Genomic DNA, 17,955 nt, shown 5'->3' on the forward strand with positions numbered 1-17,955 from the left:
TCTTGATGAAGCATGCTGGAGCTGAAGAGCCCATGGATGATTGGGCAGATATGGAGTGTGTGATAATGAGCAGCAAGGAGGGCCATTTCAGAGCCAGGACTTCCCTGAAGAGGGTACACACACACACACACACACACACACACACACACACACACACACACACACACACACACACACACACACACACACACACACACACCCACACAGACAAACACCCACACACACACACACACACACACACACCTACAGACAAACACACACACACACACACCACTCTCCTCCTCCTAGCCCCCCCTCCTCCATCCAAAAATCATCCCATACCCTTCAGCTTCTTCAACAGCTTCACAGGTGAGGTATCCATGGTAACCAGCCGAACACAGGCATGCAAATTAGATTCTGGGTAGCCAAGGAAGCCGTTGAGAGGTCAGCGATGACCGCTTCCTCTTCTAACATAGCTCATTCGACTTTCTCTGCTGCCGTACCTTAACATTTCCTGCAAACGCCTGTCAAGGCAAATGTGGCATTTCATTAGGAAGGCTCACTTTTTTGAAAAAAAATTATAATAATTACTGCGCAAATCCAATTACGATCCTTGACCAAAATGTCAACCAATAACCTAAATACAACAATCTGCCCTACATTCAGCAGAACGTGGGTGGAACGTTTGCTTCAGGCTACAGTATGTGCTTTTTAAAAACTGTGATGTCAGAAGTGGGTGAAAGCCTGTATTGTGTAATTACCTAGGTTATGAAGTATGCATAGGCCCACTCATGTGACCCCCCCCCCCCCTGCCCCCATCCAACCCCCACCCCCACGGTGCGCCATCTCCAACTGAGGAGCAGGCTCCCTATGATTCAATCAGGAGACACACAATACAGCCTTTCTTTTTCCACCCCCACCTTCTGTGTTTGTGCATCTCCCTGTGAATTTGGCTAATTGAACCAGTCAGTAAGGTGAGTCCTGATTCCCATCATACTTCCTGCATGTCTGTTTACCAACTTCTTCATGGTTGTAAACTTGTGCAGAGCCTAGCGACTTGGATTGCTATTGCTTAAAGAGCAATTATTCTATGTTGCGGTTGAAGTGGGGACTCTGGAGACATGATATGTTTAAAACTAAAAACTTAAAGATATGCTAACTACTTTGTGATCAAGTGCAGACATCAGGCACTTATTTTACTTTCAGAAGCCGCTACGGCCATTTTTAGGTCACCCCAGCTACAACATGTCTGTGACCGTGTTATAGAGCAGAGTGCAAGCGAGATCGCTGCCAAAAGTGTGAAAGGCCTGTCGCGGCCATATGGCCTCCCCTTCGCCTAGCTTTGCAGAGGGTCACTCTTTACTTCCTCTGGTGCAGTGGTAGCGTCCTGCATGTATGTCCTGCACCAGCTGAGAAGAGTTAGGACATATGCTACAACTAAGGTGGAGGTACCATTTATAACTTACCTCCATTTTCACCCTTCACACACATTGCTGATCTGACAATCCCTCAGTGCGCTGGTCTTGATAAAGACATAAATGCGTATACTCCCAAATACACCCCTTTTCTCGCAGTGCTAGGTTTGACTGCTGTATACGGACAATTGTTGATGTTTGCAAGTCCGTGTGACAAAGTCTTGTGGGAATCAGAATACCTCTGGCACTCAGCAGGATAGATGGCAGTTTACTTAGACAAATTACGATTGGACAAATGTGAACTGCATCTTGGCCAAGTTCCAACCAGTATAGTAGGGATAGATGGATGGATGGATGGATGGATAGATACTTTATTCATCCCGATGGAAATTTTAGAGTTGGCTGTTGTAATTTGTGAGCTGTATTATCAAATACACCGTTTTGTGATACCAGATAAGGGGGCAGTAACAAGTCCCCCCTAACCTCCCACCTCCAATAAGTTGGCTTCTGCATAAAAGTGCAATCCTTTCCCCCCACCCCTACAGGTTTGTGAGAGTGCCTGTCAGTTGTAGACACCACTAACTTCCCATGCATAATAAACCCATAAACTCAAACACACACTGTACGCAGAGTAGACACACTTCACACACACACACACCCCCCTGGTCTATTCCTCATCCAGGGGATGTTCTGTGCTTCTACCTTTGACAACCCTGCATGACCTGTACAGTATAACACACACACCACACACACACACACACACACACACACACACACACACACACACACACACACACACACACACACACACACACACACACACACCACAGAGAATACAAACTGCCATGAAAGATGTGGGGGTGCAATGACTCATGGGAAAGGGTTCAACAGAGTAGCACCTCCAATACAAACACTCTATTACCTCAGAAAACTAACGAGGGAAAAGAAGATGGAGAAGGAGAAGGATGAGGTGAGGAAAAGAGAGCGAGAGAGAAGAGAGAGAGAGAGGGGAATGAGAGGAGAGATGATGACACAGAGATGATGACACACAGAAAGGACACTCACACACAAAAATGGGACTAAGCATGAAAGCTTCAGTAAAAAGGAGGATATGATCAATGAGGTAGGGAGGGAGGAATGGAGACAGCAGACAGATAAAAAATGTGAACAGGGAGCGGTCATGAACAATTTGTTCCGGCCTGCAAAAAAGTTCTGTAGGCTAGCGTTCAGTAGGCTCGCGTTCAGTAGGCTTGCGTTCAGTAGGCTTGCGTTCAGTAGGTTTGTATTCAGTAGGCTCGCGTTCAGTAGGCTTGTATTCAGTAGGTTAGCGTTCAGTAGGCTCGCGTTCAGTAGGCTAACGATCAGTAGGCTTGCGTTCAGTAGGTTTGTATTCAGTAGGCTTGTGTTTAGTAGGCTAGCCTAGTTCTTATTAACCATCACTATCTGGCCATCATTGCTTTCAACAAGCACACCAATCTGACTCAGCTATAGCATGACACAGGCAAACCATGATGTCTGCAGAGAGTGATTACAGCAACAGCAGAGGAGAAGAGAAGACCAGGGTGACCTGATTCTTGAGTTGGCAAATCATTCTCTAGCTGGATGCAAATCTTTTCCGATGAGATAAGCTTACATTAAAAGTGCGGTATGTGGAAATCAAACAAAACCACTACTGGCTGACAATAGTGGACAGGCCTACACAGTGCGGTGCTGGGAAAGGGACAGGGAGCGCTCTGTAGCCGTAGCACCATGCAGCCGCTGTGCAGTCACTGTGTTCCCTTCGCCAGCCTAACCACTAATCCCAAACAAGCCTGCTAATAAGTCTAAGCACTGACATGATTAGCTGCGCTGAGAAACACACACACACACACACACACACACACACACACACACACTCACACACACACACACACACGCACACGCACACGCACACGCACACGCACACACCATGCAGCAGCACGGCTTCACAGGCAGATGGAAGCCATCCAGGGCTTTTCCCCCAACATGCATGCAGATTTCCAGCGCTCCAGGCGCTGTTCTCATTTTCAAGGCACCCCAGTCAAAGCCCTGCCAAAACTGCTCAACAGAAAGCCAAAGTGACTGGCTTCTCTAGAGGAGTTGAAAATTGTGTTTTGAGAGTCAGTTTGTGTTTGTGCTTCTGTGAATGTGTGTGTGTGTGTGTGTGTGTGTGTGTGTATGTGTGTGTGTGTGTGTGTGTGTGTGTGTGTGTGTGTGTGTGTGTGTGTGTGTGTGTGTGTGTGTGTGCAGAGGCTAGAATGTCTGCAGCTTAGCAAAAAGCAAAGTACTGCTATGCTGACAAGACTATGTTGTGATCTGGACCAGATGCAGTGCACTGACAGTGGCTTCAGAATCCATAACACCCACTGTCCAAGTCCTCTGTCCAAGTCAGTGGGTCACCCCAGCAAAAGCATGACAAAGTGTGACATAAGCCTCAGTCTTCAGCAAGCAAAAGCACTCAGAGTGCTGCTGCTGCTAACTGACTGACTGAATAACTGGCCCTGCTGTGATGAGCAGCAGATGCTGTGCACTGATACCCATGACCGTGACATCGAGGTTGCAGCTTATATCTGTCTCTGTGCTCTAGTCAGTGGGTCACCCCCGCCACAGCAGGTTTGTGAAAGGCGACAGGGCCGGCGGGCGATTCAGGCACGTAGAGCAGGTTGGGTGGAGGTGGGGGTTTATGGGGGTTTGAGAGCGGCCAGCCAGATCAGTGTGCAGCGTGAGCTTCCTGCTCCTAAACTGTACTGGGCTGTGAACGTGACTTCCTGGAACTGAGGAGAGGAGAGAGAGAGGGAGGGGTGGGCTTAATTCTGTGCTGGCAGATTTGCTACATTGATAGAAAAGGTGACAGGAAGAAAGAGAGAAGGGGGGGGGGGGTCAGGGAGAGCTTGAGATGGATGGGGGGGGGGGGGGATTTTAGATTACAGCCAGCCAATGCCAGGCCACGGTGAGGACAGACGGACGGGATCACATCCCCTTCTGAGCCCTGAGCCAGAGGCCAGACAGGACTGTCCACTGCAAAGGTCAAGGGTTAAGAACACCTGTCAGTCTTGAGAAGAAGTGACAAGGACATCTGTAGGCTTGGAACACAGGCCTGGATGGTGCTGTTGAAATGGCTACAACTTCACTTGACTTTCCATAATTCACCATCTTTATATAACATTCACAATTCAAACTTTAAATTCTGGGTTTTTCAGCTATATAATCTTTCATCATTCAAATAAATCAACAAAAAGCCCTGCCTCATGAAAGTCTGAAACAGATATTCATTTTCAGTAAAGCAGGGGTTGTTCCGCATAGGTAGCCTATCAGGATGTGATAATAACGTTGCAATCTGAGCAAAAGTCAAAACAGGAAGTATTGTTGCAAAACAAGATGTGCTGCTAAACATGTAACCGCAAGGCCGATGAAGTCATTCCTGAATTAGGCAATGAAACAAAAGATAGGCAGCTAAACTCAACAATGACTATACACCCACCACTGTTCCGACACGTTCAGCACTCAGCAGGTATTTCTCAATGGGAAAACTAAGCAACCAACCCAGGATAATAAAGCAAGAGGAGAATCATCAGGATTTTGAAAGAGTTATATTTAACGACGTTAAAACTAAACACACTCGTTAAATCACATGCTCAAACGCAGGTGGTCTCTCAGTTACAGAGAATTCACATCATGCTTAAAATGTGCTCAAAATACACTGACTGCTTGCACCTGACTGAGACCGAAATATTTGCTAAGCTCATGCCCATGCCCGATAGTGAAGATGACAAAGAAGTTCCACCACCACCGCAAAGGGTGCAGAGGTTACGGGCAACCTAAAGGCTTGCCAAGCCATTTATACTTGCTTGGAAATGACTCTTCTGGGAACCGTCCGGTTTGCTAAACAACGGGGCGAGTCATGCAACATAAGTCACGATGGTGAGACGAAAAAGCTAAGCGTTACCTTTGGCTTGGCAGTCGGCGCAGAACTTGTTTTCTTCCAAAGCCAGAAGGGATGTAAGGACTGCTTGGTATCTGTCAATGTCTTTCACTGATTTCCCCGTCATTTTCCTCTTCTCCCACTGTCGCTGGTTACGCTGCAATCAATAACTTCCGCTTTATGAGGACACTCGAGACGAAAAAAGTAGGCTGCTGCGTCCGTTTTGAAGAGGACACGTAAATTTATTTGCAAAAGAAAGGGACAAGCCTATCTCTTATCTGGCAACGTTAGCCGACAACTGCTAGCTAATAACCAGCAAGCTAGCTAGTTAGCAAACCAAACTTACGTTAAAAGAAGAGAGTAGCTCTTGTCTCTGCTTCTTTAGATGATGGATGCAGCCGATTAATCTTTTCTTTCTAAAACAACCGGGTGTTCTCTTGTCTCCGCCTCTGTCTTAAGCCAAGTACAAACAGCAGACAGCGGAGCACTCCCGTTACCAGACCTACTATCCAACACTAATACGCTAGCTTGCCGTGTTCACGTTTAAACCCCACTACTACAGAACGGGTTGTATTCTTCTCCTGCCTCTTGTTAAGTCTCATGATAAGTAATAGTGTAAAAGGAATTTTGCTGCCATCTACAGGAGGAGGCTACTTGTAAGATTTAGTAGGTCTAAACATAGGCTATAGTAATCGAGATCAGTTTTGTTAACCTCAAATTAAATTAATTGTACAGTGATCTCTTTTCAGAGCCCTATCGCTCAGTATCAACATGATCTCATCGATAAGCAATTTCTTTCAAAAAGTAGGCTATGACGTGAAAGCTTGAATATGCAGTGCTAGTAGCCTAGACTATCCTGTGGGGCCATCTGTTGGTCAAATAATGTGACATGTCATGTGCAGAGAAAATGAATGAAGAACTTGGTAGCATAACCAGACAGACTTGATACTGCTACTTTCTGTGCATTTAAAGGTCACAGCCAAGCATAAACCGTTTACCCGTAGTAATCAAGTGTAAGGGCCAAAGTCAGAGTAAATTCTTGGCCTCCACTGCAAAAGTATACTGCAGTGTAGGCTATTAGTGTTTTTGCTAAGGGGGTGCGATCGCATCCAGGACCTGCACGACTTCAGGACCATGGACAGAAGCTTTTTGAACTAGATGTATCGCAGAGCGGTACAAAATATGACCGCCGCCCAGTCCAGCACATTTTTTCCACAAAAAGAAATCACGCTGAAAGGCCTATATGATTCTAACTGTCTCACTAAATTGCATTATCCACACTGGTATCTGCTAGACAACAAGTACCAAAACATGATTAGTTCATAGATTTCACATGTAAAATTAATTTTATACAACCCCACCTCCATCTTGCCTGTTCATAATTCTGAGAAATTCTTGATTGTTTGTGTTATGTTTATGTTATGTGTGTGGGTGTGTGTGTGTGTGAGTGTGTGTGTGCGTGCTTGTGTGTGTGCCTGCGTATGTGCCTGTGCATGCAAGCGTACATATGTCTACTGTGTGAGTATGTGTCATACGTATGATTACTGTGAATGTATGTGTGTGTGTGTGTGTATCTGTTTGTGCACATGTGTGCACATGAAATGGGTTAACATGACCCCTGGAGGCAAACATACGGAAAAAAATTGTCACCCTAGGCCCTACAGTTCTCAAGATATTCACAGAGAACTGTGTCTGCCCTACCCTCCTTTCGGGGGGTCCAGTCCAGCGGGGGGGCTACAGATCAAAACGAAAAATGACGGTTCCATGCTATCCATGTGGGGGTACATGCCCACCAAGTTTTGTGTACCCCGGTCTTTCAGTGTCCCGGGAATCCTTGTTGGTGTACGTCACTAAATGTACACATAAATTATTTTATTGTAAGGCCCCCCATGAACGAAAGTACACAAAACTTGGCATGCATTCGGAGGGTGTCATAATGATCCTACACTTTTAATTTTGTGCAGTTTTGACCTTGTCAGCCAGAGATATTGTGATGAAAACACCTAATTTTTTGTTTTTTAATTTTTAACTAGGTGGCGCTATACATGAAATAAGTGGTAATGAGATGGGTTGACATGCCCCCTTAAGACCAACATACATAAAAAAGGTGGACCTGCTAGGCCCTACGGTTCTCGAGATATTCACAGAAAACTGTCTCCGGCCACTTACAGGCCAGTTGGTATAGTAACATAAATTAATTTATTGTGTGGCCCCCCATGAACGGAATTCCACAAAATGTGGCGTGCATACAGAGGGTGTCATAATGATCCTACACTTCCAATTTCGTGCAGTTTTGACTATGTTAGGTCTATGACTATGATACCTGTGATTACAACACCTCATTTTTACTTTTTTGTGTTTAACTAGGTGGCGCTATACATGAAATGAGTGGTTATGGAATGGGTTGACATGGCCCCTTGAGATCAACATACAAAAAAAAATGGTCCTACTAAACCCTACGGCTTTCGAGATATTCACAGAAAACTGTGTCTGCCCTACCCTCCTTTCGGGGGGTCCAGTCCAGCGGGGGGGCTACAGATCAAAATGAAAAACGATGGTTCCATGCTATCCATGTGGGGTTACATGCCCACCAAGTTTCGTGTACCCCGGTCTTTCAGTGTCCCGGGACTCATTGACGGAAATTTGGGCAAAAAAAAACAAAACAAAAAAAAACAAATTCTGACTAAACCTATATGACCGCCGCTTCGCTGCGCAGCGGTCATAATAATACCCCCCTAACAAAAGACTGTGTTCTATCTTTCAGACCCAGGCCCATCACCAGCATGGTGGTGGGCAGGTGGGGATCTGGACTTCTTTGTCAATTAGATTGCAAGGTGTTTAACCTCGAGCTAAGTTGCCCTGGAGTACCCCCCACCCCACACACATTTGACTCCATAATTGCTAATGGCTAATAGACTGATCAGACAGTTTTCCCTAATGGGGGAGGAGCCAGGATAGCATGTAGTAGCCTGAACTGTCATGGTATCAATTCTCTGCTGCCACTATTGTGCCCTTAAGTAGGCTAAGGCACTTAAAGGTGCAGTCAGCGATTGTGCAGGACGTTGCGTTTGTTTATGCTTATATTTAGATTTATTAGCAGCCGCTTTTGTCCAAAACAACGTACATTATATTTTAACCAAGGACCAAGCAAAACACACTAGTCAAGTCAAGTTTATTTATAGCGCATTTCATAGCCTACACAAAGATGTGATTCAGTGTGCTTTACATAAACGAAAGCAAACAGTAATAGCTAATAAAATCATAAAAGGGTAATAGTCAAAGAATAGTTTCAAAAGTAAAGAATAAAAACGAAAACATAAAAAAACAAGGTAATAGGCCTAGTAAGCATAAGAGTGTTTACAAAGTAATAATTAAAAGACATAAAAAACAACATAGAATGATTACTCAGTGATACTGATACTAGCACCCACTGAACAGCAGCACCTTATTCTTGAAGTAGTCCCAAACGCGCACACAAATATTTCCTTTCAGAGCCAAAATGCCTGACCAATAGTGATAGTCCCCCTCGTGGAGTATCAACACCCAAATAGTTAACACTCAGAGTTTCAGAGAAACCCGGTAGAGCTGTAACTCTCAAGCGGTCGAGCCGTAAAGAACGAGCCGTTACACTCTGACTATGCCCAATCTGTCTATTCTGTTAAAATGACAGGGCAACTACTTCACATAATCCCGTTTTGCCCAACTAAAGACAGTAATAGTATTACAAGGAACAACACCCCGAAGAGTGCTCTGTGAACTGGACATTGAGCATTTGATCAATTAGCAGAAAGCATCTGCGAAAAGTTTGGTCTTAAGTCCAGATTTGAAACTGGATAAAGTTGGGGCAACTTTGATCTCATCTGAAAGTTGGTTCTAGAACTGAACTGCATAACAACTAAAAGCTGCTTCACCATGTTTAGTTCTAACAAGTATTTCTCCTGAGATCTGAGAGGTCTGGAAGGTGTGTACTGTTGAATCATGTCTCGTTTTGTTTAGTGATTTATAAACAAGAAAAAGCTCTTTAAAGTAAATTCTGTGACTTACTGGAAGCCAATGCAGGGACTTCAGTATTGGAGTAATCTGGCCAGTTCTTTTAGTTTTCGTGAGAACCTTAGCTGCTGCATTTTGTATCATCTGAAGCTGTTTGATAGTCTTTTTAGGAAGGCCCGTGAAAAGTCCATTGTAGTAAATCAATCCTACTAGAGATGAATGCATAAATATTTTTTTTAGATCATGTTTTGACTTTAGACCTTTAAGTGTGATGTTTTTGAGGTGGTAAAAATTTGATTGAGTTGATTTAGTTTATTTTGAGTAGATTTCCTAGATTCTTTTCATGTGGCTGTTGAAATTTAGATCACTGTCAATTATGATACCAAGATTTTTAACAGTATCCTTTGCTTTTAAAAGCCCTTTAGTATCAAGGAGAGTGGCCACCTTAAGTCTTTCCTCCTTTTTACCAAATATAATTATTAATATTAAAAAATCAGTTGTTGATCTTGTCAATACACTGACAAAAAGATTCAAGGAGACCATTGGCGATAGTGCTAAGTAAAGTTGGGTGTCATCGGCATAGCTATGATAGGAAATCAATTTTTTTGAGGATTTGTCCAAGTGGGAGCATATGAAGTTTGAATAATAGTGGCCCCAACATCGACCCCTGGAGAACACCACAGGTCAAGGACGTTGGTGTTGAGGTACAGTTGCCGATGGCAACAAACAAACTCCTTTCTTGTAGATATAATAGAGTCCCGAAGACTCTATTTGACCCAATTGATTCCAACCCAGTGCTCTAGTCTGTGTAATACAGTATGTTGTGATCAACAGTGTCAAAGGCTGCACTAAGGTCCAATTACAATAGGACTAATGTTTTACCCAAGTTTGAATAGGATTGGACCTTAACAAGATATGATATAGGTAAAAGAATCATTATAGGCCGCATCCTAAAAATTGATTGATGCATAACTTTCAAACAGAGCCACGAATCGAAAATAGGAAAAAGACAATCTGTTAGGCTTGGTCTGTAGATGATGTGTACCGAATTCTGTGGGAATCGGAACAACGGTCTAGGAGGAGATTGGAGGAATTGACCATTGGTCAAATTGGCGTGGCTGACTTCATCTGATGCAGGAGCTCAGAAGGAACAAGAGGAAAGAAAAAGAGAACGGACAGGGGACCGCAAGATGATGACGACACACCGAAGCGGTTATGAGCTACATACAGACACATTTGATAGACATTCGTAGTGTCCAATAAACTGTGCATTCTCTGGGCATACTCTGGGCATTCGTAAACCACGTCTCAAATACGAGAAAATGAATGTGTAATTCCCAGACCCCATCTCAAGCCAAGCTATACAGTTCCATGAGATATGAGCAAAAACATATTTGTATACAAGCATATTTGCTTATTATAGCGCCCCCTATGGACAGAATTCGGTCATTTCTTTTTTGTGAGATCATGCACTCATTTGGGACCAAAGGTGAACCATTTGTGTCTGTACCTATTACGGTTATGGCTGCGGATACGGTTTTGCTGCGGAAACATAATTTCATGAAAGGGTTAAAAATCAGAACAAAAGCAATAGGATTCCCGCAGCTTCGCTGCTTGGACCCCTAATAATTCCTGTTTGGGAAAATGGGGTTATGAGTACCTATATGTTCTTTATTTTTAAATGGATTTTTTATATAGATTTTGGGCTTTTATGCCTTTAATTTGATAGGACAGTGAAGTGAGTGACAGGAAGAGAGTGGGAGAGAGAGATGGGGTGGGATTGGGGAGTGACTGGGGTCGGACTCGAACAGGGGTGTAGTGGTAAAATAAGAGGGGGGTAAACTATGAATTCTGTGATCACAGTAAGGAGGACTGCGCCATGTGGTGTCGGATTTTTTTAAAAAAGCATTCAGAACATGTTTGATGATGGTGCAGGTTACTGTCCAATGTTTATAATCATACCAGAGGTATTAAATGGTTCCTAGAGTGTTGATGAGTGTACATATTGTGAATGTGGACAATACAGTGTGATTTTTGAAACTCTTTTGAGAGGTGGATAAACTATATTTCTGTAATTTCAGTGGTGGATAAACTGTGTTTACTTGCGTTTAGCCTCCACTACATCCCTGGACTCGAACCTAGGTCTCTATAGGCATGTGGACCCAAATGTGGTGCCTGTAGCCATTTGCGCCACAGTGCCCCCCAGTGCCTATCTTCCCAGTGTCTGTATTGTATCTTCTGCACCTTCCCCTGCAAATGGACAGACTGCCTTGTATTTTGTGCAATGTGAGCTATTTTCCTCTTTTTATATGTATATACAAAACTCATCCATAAATGACTGCATGTCACTCTCACTACTCATTACACTCACTCACTACACAACTCACTGTGCTATTGTGAGACTTAAAACTTTCATGCATAACAGAAAGGAAAGCCAAACAGCAACGGTGTCTCAGAATGCAGAATGTATTTATTATATTGCATGTTTCTCAAGGTAATATTTACCATGTCAGTCTTGATGCACAAATGGGTTTTTCGCAGTATTCGATTACCTGGTTAGACCTAACAATGTCATCCACATTATATCTTGTGCACACAAGTTTTGGTGCCATCTTAAATACAATGAAGAAAGCAAACAGTCAAGAACAGGTTAAGTAGGATTTGATAATTCATTAATTCAGCTTTAATGGAGTTCATCCAGAAAAGACCGGTAATGGGTGCCGTAAAGTGGAACACTCTATCATAATGCTATTCTGACCATCAAAACACTTTTATAGGTCACCTACATTTTTTGGTAGTGTTGAGGCCTGGGTAATACTGTCACCTTTAGGGAGTTATACAAGGCCTCGCCTGGGGAGAGCAAAGATCAAGCAAAGACAAGAGCTCCCCAAAACACATGCCTCTAGCCGTCATGCTGTCGTGGACAAGCAGTTACTGCTACTACTGTGCAGCAGGAGATGAATGTTATCAATTTTAAAGGCCATTTTGGCCAATGTGTGTGTGTGTGATTGAACAGTATGTGCCATTTTCTCTATTCACTAAATAATGACTAGACACGGTGACACTGAACACACACACACTCAGAATTAGTGCAACCCACACTTACCATCTACAATTAAAAAGTCTTCTGCCTCATTACCTGAATCACAACATAGAAGACCACAGAACGCAAAGTGCCCCTTATCAACGTCTACTGCGTTGATTGGGCGGACCTGTTCACATTCTCAATGCTGCTGTTGCATCCAGTGACTCAGTCTCAGTGGAGAGGACCCTGGAGCAGGATGTGACTCAGCTGTAATAACGAAATCCCCCTGGGGAGTTGTTGAGAGCCAGTGATCCAGTGAAAGGCGGGTTAGTCAGTGTGCTCAGATCGCATGAGACTATGCACAATGGGCTGTGTGGTGATGGTGGGTGTATTGCCCTAGTGAATCAGACAATATAGTGTTTAGTTGCGCAATGACATACTGTTCGAAATGCCTTGGCCCCGTGCTTGATTGCGCACATTGACGCTTCGGAGTGCCTACACGTTGCGAACGCACACAGTGAAATTGAAAGCATCTGTCACACTAAAAGCAAGGACCCCTGATAGTTTTTCTGTGAAATGTGTCACACCACTTGGAATGAACTTCCTACACCCAATGGAACTGATTGAATTCAGTATTGCTTCATTACCTGAACCATGAACATTTTTTATTGTACTCCACAGAGCCTGAGTCATCCCAAGGTTAAGGCCTTTGCAACAACAGCATGGAAAAAATGGCTTCTCAGGAAAGTGTCCTGTGGAGACCCCAGCTTAGATTCATCATCCGTCAATCATCATTCATCAGGCAAGAGAGCTGTGGTCATGTAATTGCAGCCCCTTGACCCCATAGGTCATGATGATTGTGGTGCATTGGTCATGTGCCAGTGGTGCATCTATCTAGCTATCATTTATATGGCCTATATACTAGAGCCGTTTTTCTTAACTGGTGGTTCGGGACCCAGAAGTGGGTTGCAGAACCGCGGGTCGCAAAGGTTGTGGTTAAAAAAAATGCCCATTTAAAATGCTACCTTGCCCCAGCTGTGGTGCAACTGGCTGGGGCACATGCACCGTATGCCGGCGACCCGGGTTCGATTCCCGCCCCGTGGTCCTTTCCGGATCCTACCCCTGCTCTCTCTCCCATTCACTTCCTGTCACTCTCCACTGTCCTATCATTAAAGGCATAAAAAAGCCCAAAAATGTACTTAAAAAAAAAAAAAAAAAAGCTACCTTATCAGATCTAATATCGGACCTTTATTTTGATAGACTTTATTCGTATGTCAGTCATTGCCATTATGTGACAGGTCTGGTAGACATAATTTTTGCGATAGGCTACGACCCTGAATATTTGAAGTAAATGGATTCACTTAAATTGAGGACAAAATGGGACAGAAACCCCAGTGTGTGGTGTGCAGTGAATTGCTGGCACATGAGAGCATGAAACTAAATGCCACATGGAAACAAAGCACCCCTGTCAAAGACAAACCTGAGTGCTTTGAAAGGTGACATCAGAAGTTGAAGGTTTCACAAATGTAATGCCAAATCACCATGTTCCAAATAAGTAGGCCTACTTGGCATGTCTTACCATGTAGCTCACCGTATCTGCTAAAAAGTACATGGGTCGCGACTTAATGGACATGGGAAATTGTGGGTCCCAAAGCCAGACCATTTACGAACCACTGTACTAGAACAGCATGATGAGCTTGATTGAGATTATTAAAAAAAAAAGATCTTATCGTGTGAACAAGGGAGAGTGCACTTTAAAAAGCTTAAATGGGCACTTTTCTAACTGTTGCATTGTATCTCCACAACTCTTTATGGGTGTCTCAATTGACACATACTGTACAAGAGAAGCATGGTCTCTCACTTCCTGACTGCGAGCTTGATGTTCAATCGATGGATACTGAAAAAATTTGCTTTACCCATATTCAAAGGACTGGACTAAATAGGCCAATTAGGCCTGGAAAAGCATTGTTAAAGTGCAAACTACTTCAGAATTTCAACATCGGCTACATACAGCCAGCCAACTATGCATAGATGTGGGGGGACATTGTAGTAAATTAACATAAAATACAAAAAAATATATACGGGACATACACACCATCTGTTGTGAAATGCATAAAAGAAGTGTGGTCTTTGCTGTCAATCAATGTGCAGCAGTAGCTTTCTAGAAACAGCAAAATGGTGGTCAGTATAGCAGCCCCAATTAACACACACACATATAAACACAGTGAATGTGCTTCAGACACAGCCCTATTAGCCTACCTTGCGCTGCAGGCAGATTCCCATTGTGAGGCTGTGTAGCGTGTGCATTATGGTAGCTCCGAGATAGAGACAGAGACAGTGTAGGTTTGTGAGGCGAAACAAAATATACTTTCGCTGTATTTTGTGTCTTTTGCTTTTGCTCTCCTGGTTTCCAGCTTATGCAGAGAGCTTACCTGGCATGCAAGCATATGACAGGTTTCGTCAGCAGTTCTACCTGCCAACCATTTTAGAACATCCGGTTCCCTCTCTGTTCTGTCTTTCTTTTGTAAAACAAATGGCATCTATTAGCTTTACAGGTTTCTCTGTGAGCCATTAAGTCCATTCACTGGTCATTTTTAAACCACGTGAAAAGAATGTGTGAAATGCATACACTTTGAAATGCCTCCAACCTATAGTGAGTCATTTTTATGAGTGATCTTTCTTCTCTACTGCAGTAGTACCAAACAAACAGTTGATGGCAGTATCTGCAAAGGTTCATTCCAGCATGACCCAGTCTCATGATATGTAACCATTTCATTGCACTTGAGACCTACAAAAAGTTCATCCCTACAGTTTGGCTTGGGGACCCCATGGTGTAGTGATGGAGGAAATCTCACAGACATATGCATTGTTTGGAGGAAAAAAGGAAAAATAGTCACAGTATGCTTCATGGATAGGCAATGGATGAATGAGTCAATTTTATGGATGAGTCAAGAGTAATGTGCTAAGATGATGACCTGTTTATGCAAAGAGGAAAATCAGCGGATTCAATTTGGGAAAATAGGTAGAGTCAGATCACATCTCCCCAGTGAACAACTGTTACTGGGAGGCTGCACATAATTTAAGCACCTTAAGCAAATTACTTTCTCCATTTGAAATAGGGGTCAGACTAAATAAAAAAAAACATATTTCTGTACTTCCTTATGACTAAGTAATATAGGAACAGTAAAAAAAGAAACATCATCAATGTGAAGGATAAAATGGCATGCCCTAGTCATACCTCTAACTAAGGGAAACTTTTCTTTCAGAATACTGTTGCCTCAATATGGACTTCCGGTGGACAGATCTGTCAGCTGTATGCCTTCCCTCTCCTCTGAGTTTGCTGCTGCAGTTGCTACTGGCATTAGTATCCTGGCAACAAGACGGAACCAGAACAAAGCTAAGGTAAGGTCAGCCAATGTGTTTGAGACGGAGAAGATTCTCTTTGTGTGCAACAAGTTTCCTGACGCAAATATTGGTCACCATCAGTACAGGTTTAAAAGGTTGTTCAACCTTATTTACATTGCTGAAGGCTTTCCTTTCCTCAGGAGAAATGGACAACAGTGTCCATAGCCCAGGACCCTGCAGAGAGGCCAAAATGCAAAAAAGACATATTGTAGTTATCAAAATCTTAGGTAGGTCTTTCAAGAAATAGTGGGACAAAATTCAGTCAATCAATAAGCCCTTTAAATACAATGCAGTGGTTTTGTTTTGCTTTAACAAGCATGGAATACCAGGGATTTCTTTGTATCTGATATCAAGATAAATTAATATCTTTAGAGAAACCATGATGTACAGAATTGTGGTCTATTTGGACAACGCATAAAAATGATGTTGTGCATATCATTTTGCAGAGGAAGTGTTTTTCACAGAAACAAAAATTTAAGTGTAGGTGCATTTGACCATACTCAATTGCAAAGATAATATGCTCTCTCCTCAGTAGAACATTTGAAGTGCCCTTGGTCAACAGAAGAAAAGATGCTGCAGGTGTTTCCATGGCAACAATACCTTCAAAGTGGCATGAATGGCACATGTTTCCGAGCTCACAGGATCTTGCTGAATCAAGCCGCTTGCAGTATGAAATGTGTGCATCGTCTTTAAGAAGCCCTGGAGATTGCATGATTATGGTTATGCATGCAGCATATTTGATCTCATGTTTGATCTTACATATTGTGTCATGTGTTTGAATATAGTTTTCCCCAGTCTGGCAAACACATCACCAGTTACACACCTGATTTGGTTTTACAAATAAATTAAAAGTGGGTTCAATTCACTACCACGATTGCTATACTGTATGTGAATTGTATCATCTGTCTGTCTGGTCATTTGTTGAATGTCGTCTTTTCACGTCCATTGGCTCTAATTCCTCTCTACCTGGGGACTGCAGATGTAAATAAACCTAAGGCTTACTCTGGTTCAATGCATCAAATGACAACATTTATTTTTTACCATATATATATTTGAAAGTATATTTTTGGGCTTTTTATGCCTTTAACGTGATTTGTATTCTCAATGGTCAAACTAGATTTCTTTCAAAACGTTCCTCATTCTTCTAAACCTTCTCCTGTAATTTTGAGCAAATTTGCAATATAATCCAACTCATGTCAAGTCAAGTCATTTTTATTTATAAAGTGCATTTAACATGTACTATCCAAAGCGCTCCACACACAAGACATTGACACATAAAGGCAAACGATGCTGGACGGAGCGGCGTAGTCGCCAGCGTCCCTGTGACATCACACCAAGACATACACAAATAAACAGACAGACAATAGACAGTGACAGTAAAGCAAGCCTGTCTTTACAAAGACAGTAGGCTTACAAAACAAATGTATATGTGTAAGCATGATCTTAAAAATGAATAATCAATAAATACCAAAAGATTATCAGACCGATCCAATCCGCAGTAAACAAGGCAGATTTCATTTCTGCCTATACTAACCACCTATTTTTGGACCGGACCGGAAAACAATGCCATGCCGGCTGTGCTTTACATTAGCCACACACTTTTCCATACCACGCACCAGTGTGGATGGAGGGGTGGGACGGACCTGCTAATTTCCAACAAATGGAAATATACGACATTGTTACCATCAAACAAATACGACTCCTTTGAATACCAAGTTATCATTGTGACAGCTCCAATCAAAATCTATGTGATTGTCATTTACCGTCCACCAGGACAATAAGGCATTTTTCTTGATGACCTGGACACCCTGCTGTCCTCCATCCCTGACAATGACGGTCATATAGGTTTTGTCTGAGATAAACTTTTGGTCACTGAGAACCGTTGCTCCCAAGATTAAAGCATTTTTGTGGCATGTTGGTCTTATGGAGGACCATCAACCAAGCCCATTACGATTTAAAAATTCCATAAGCATACACTTGGTCTCATTAGCTCACTCTTTATTTGGCCCATTCAAGAAAATAGCCACAAACAGCCATTTCCATTCATGGGGGGTGCTGCAGCTGACATATTTCAATAGCTACTTGGAAACCTATGATCACCAATTGTGGATGTGTGCGTGTGAATCTGACTGCTTTAAATCAGTTTGGGAACGTCTAGTGTGCAGATGTGCATACGAACACACATAGATTCACACACACAC

At 42.9% G+C, this 17,955-nt stretch overlaps 1 protein-coding gene and 1 long non-coding RNA gene across 5 annotated transcripts in view; one reads left to right on the forward strand and one right to left on the reverse strand.

The window, feature by feature from the left end:
• The window catches only part of smap2 (small ArfGAP2), a 33,046-nt gene extending 27,144 nt beyond the window's left edge, over positions 1–5,902 (reverse strand). For 2 of the 4 annotated variants that reach the window (XM_076302162.1, XM_076302163.1), the window contains exon 1: positions 5,359–5,902. In XM_076302162.1, coding sequence (XP_076158277.1) covers positions 5,359–5,461 — 103 coding nt within the window. In that variant the 5' untranslated portion in view covers positions 5,462–5,902. The remainder of the gene's footprint in view (positions 1–5,358) is intronic. The other 2 variants (XM_076302161.1, XM_076302164.1) reach the window with 2 other exon arrangements.
• Positions 5,903–12,989: 7,087 nt separating this feature from the next.
• LOC143140223 (uncharacterized) lies at positions 12,990–16,629 on the forward strand. The gene is made up of 3 exons (XR_012990586.1): positions 12,990–13,151; positions 15,616–15,751; positions 16,287–16,629. It is a non-coding gene; the product is annotated as an uncharacterized LOC143140223 (long non-coding RNA).
• The last annotated feature ends 1,326 nt before the right edge of the window (positions 16,630–17,955 follow it).

The sequence above is a fragment of the Alosa pseudoharengus genome, unplaced genomic scaffold (genome assembly GCF_046254945.1).
Source record: "Alosa pseudoharengus isolate Yale_2024_CS ecotype anadromous, Long Island Sound unplaced genomic scaffold, YU_APseudo_1.1 YU_APseudo_1.1_scf_23, whole genome shotgun sequence".
In the NCBI taxonomy this organism is placed as follows: Eukaryota; Metazoa; Chordata; class Actinopteri; order Clupeiformes; family Clupeidae; genus Alosa; species Alosa pseudoharengus.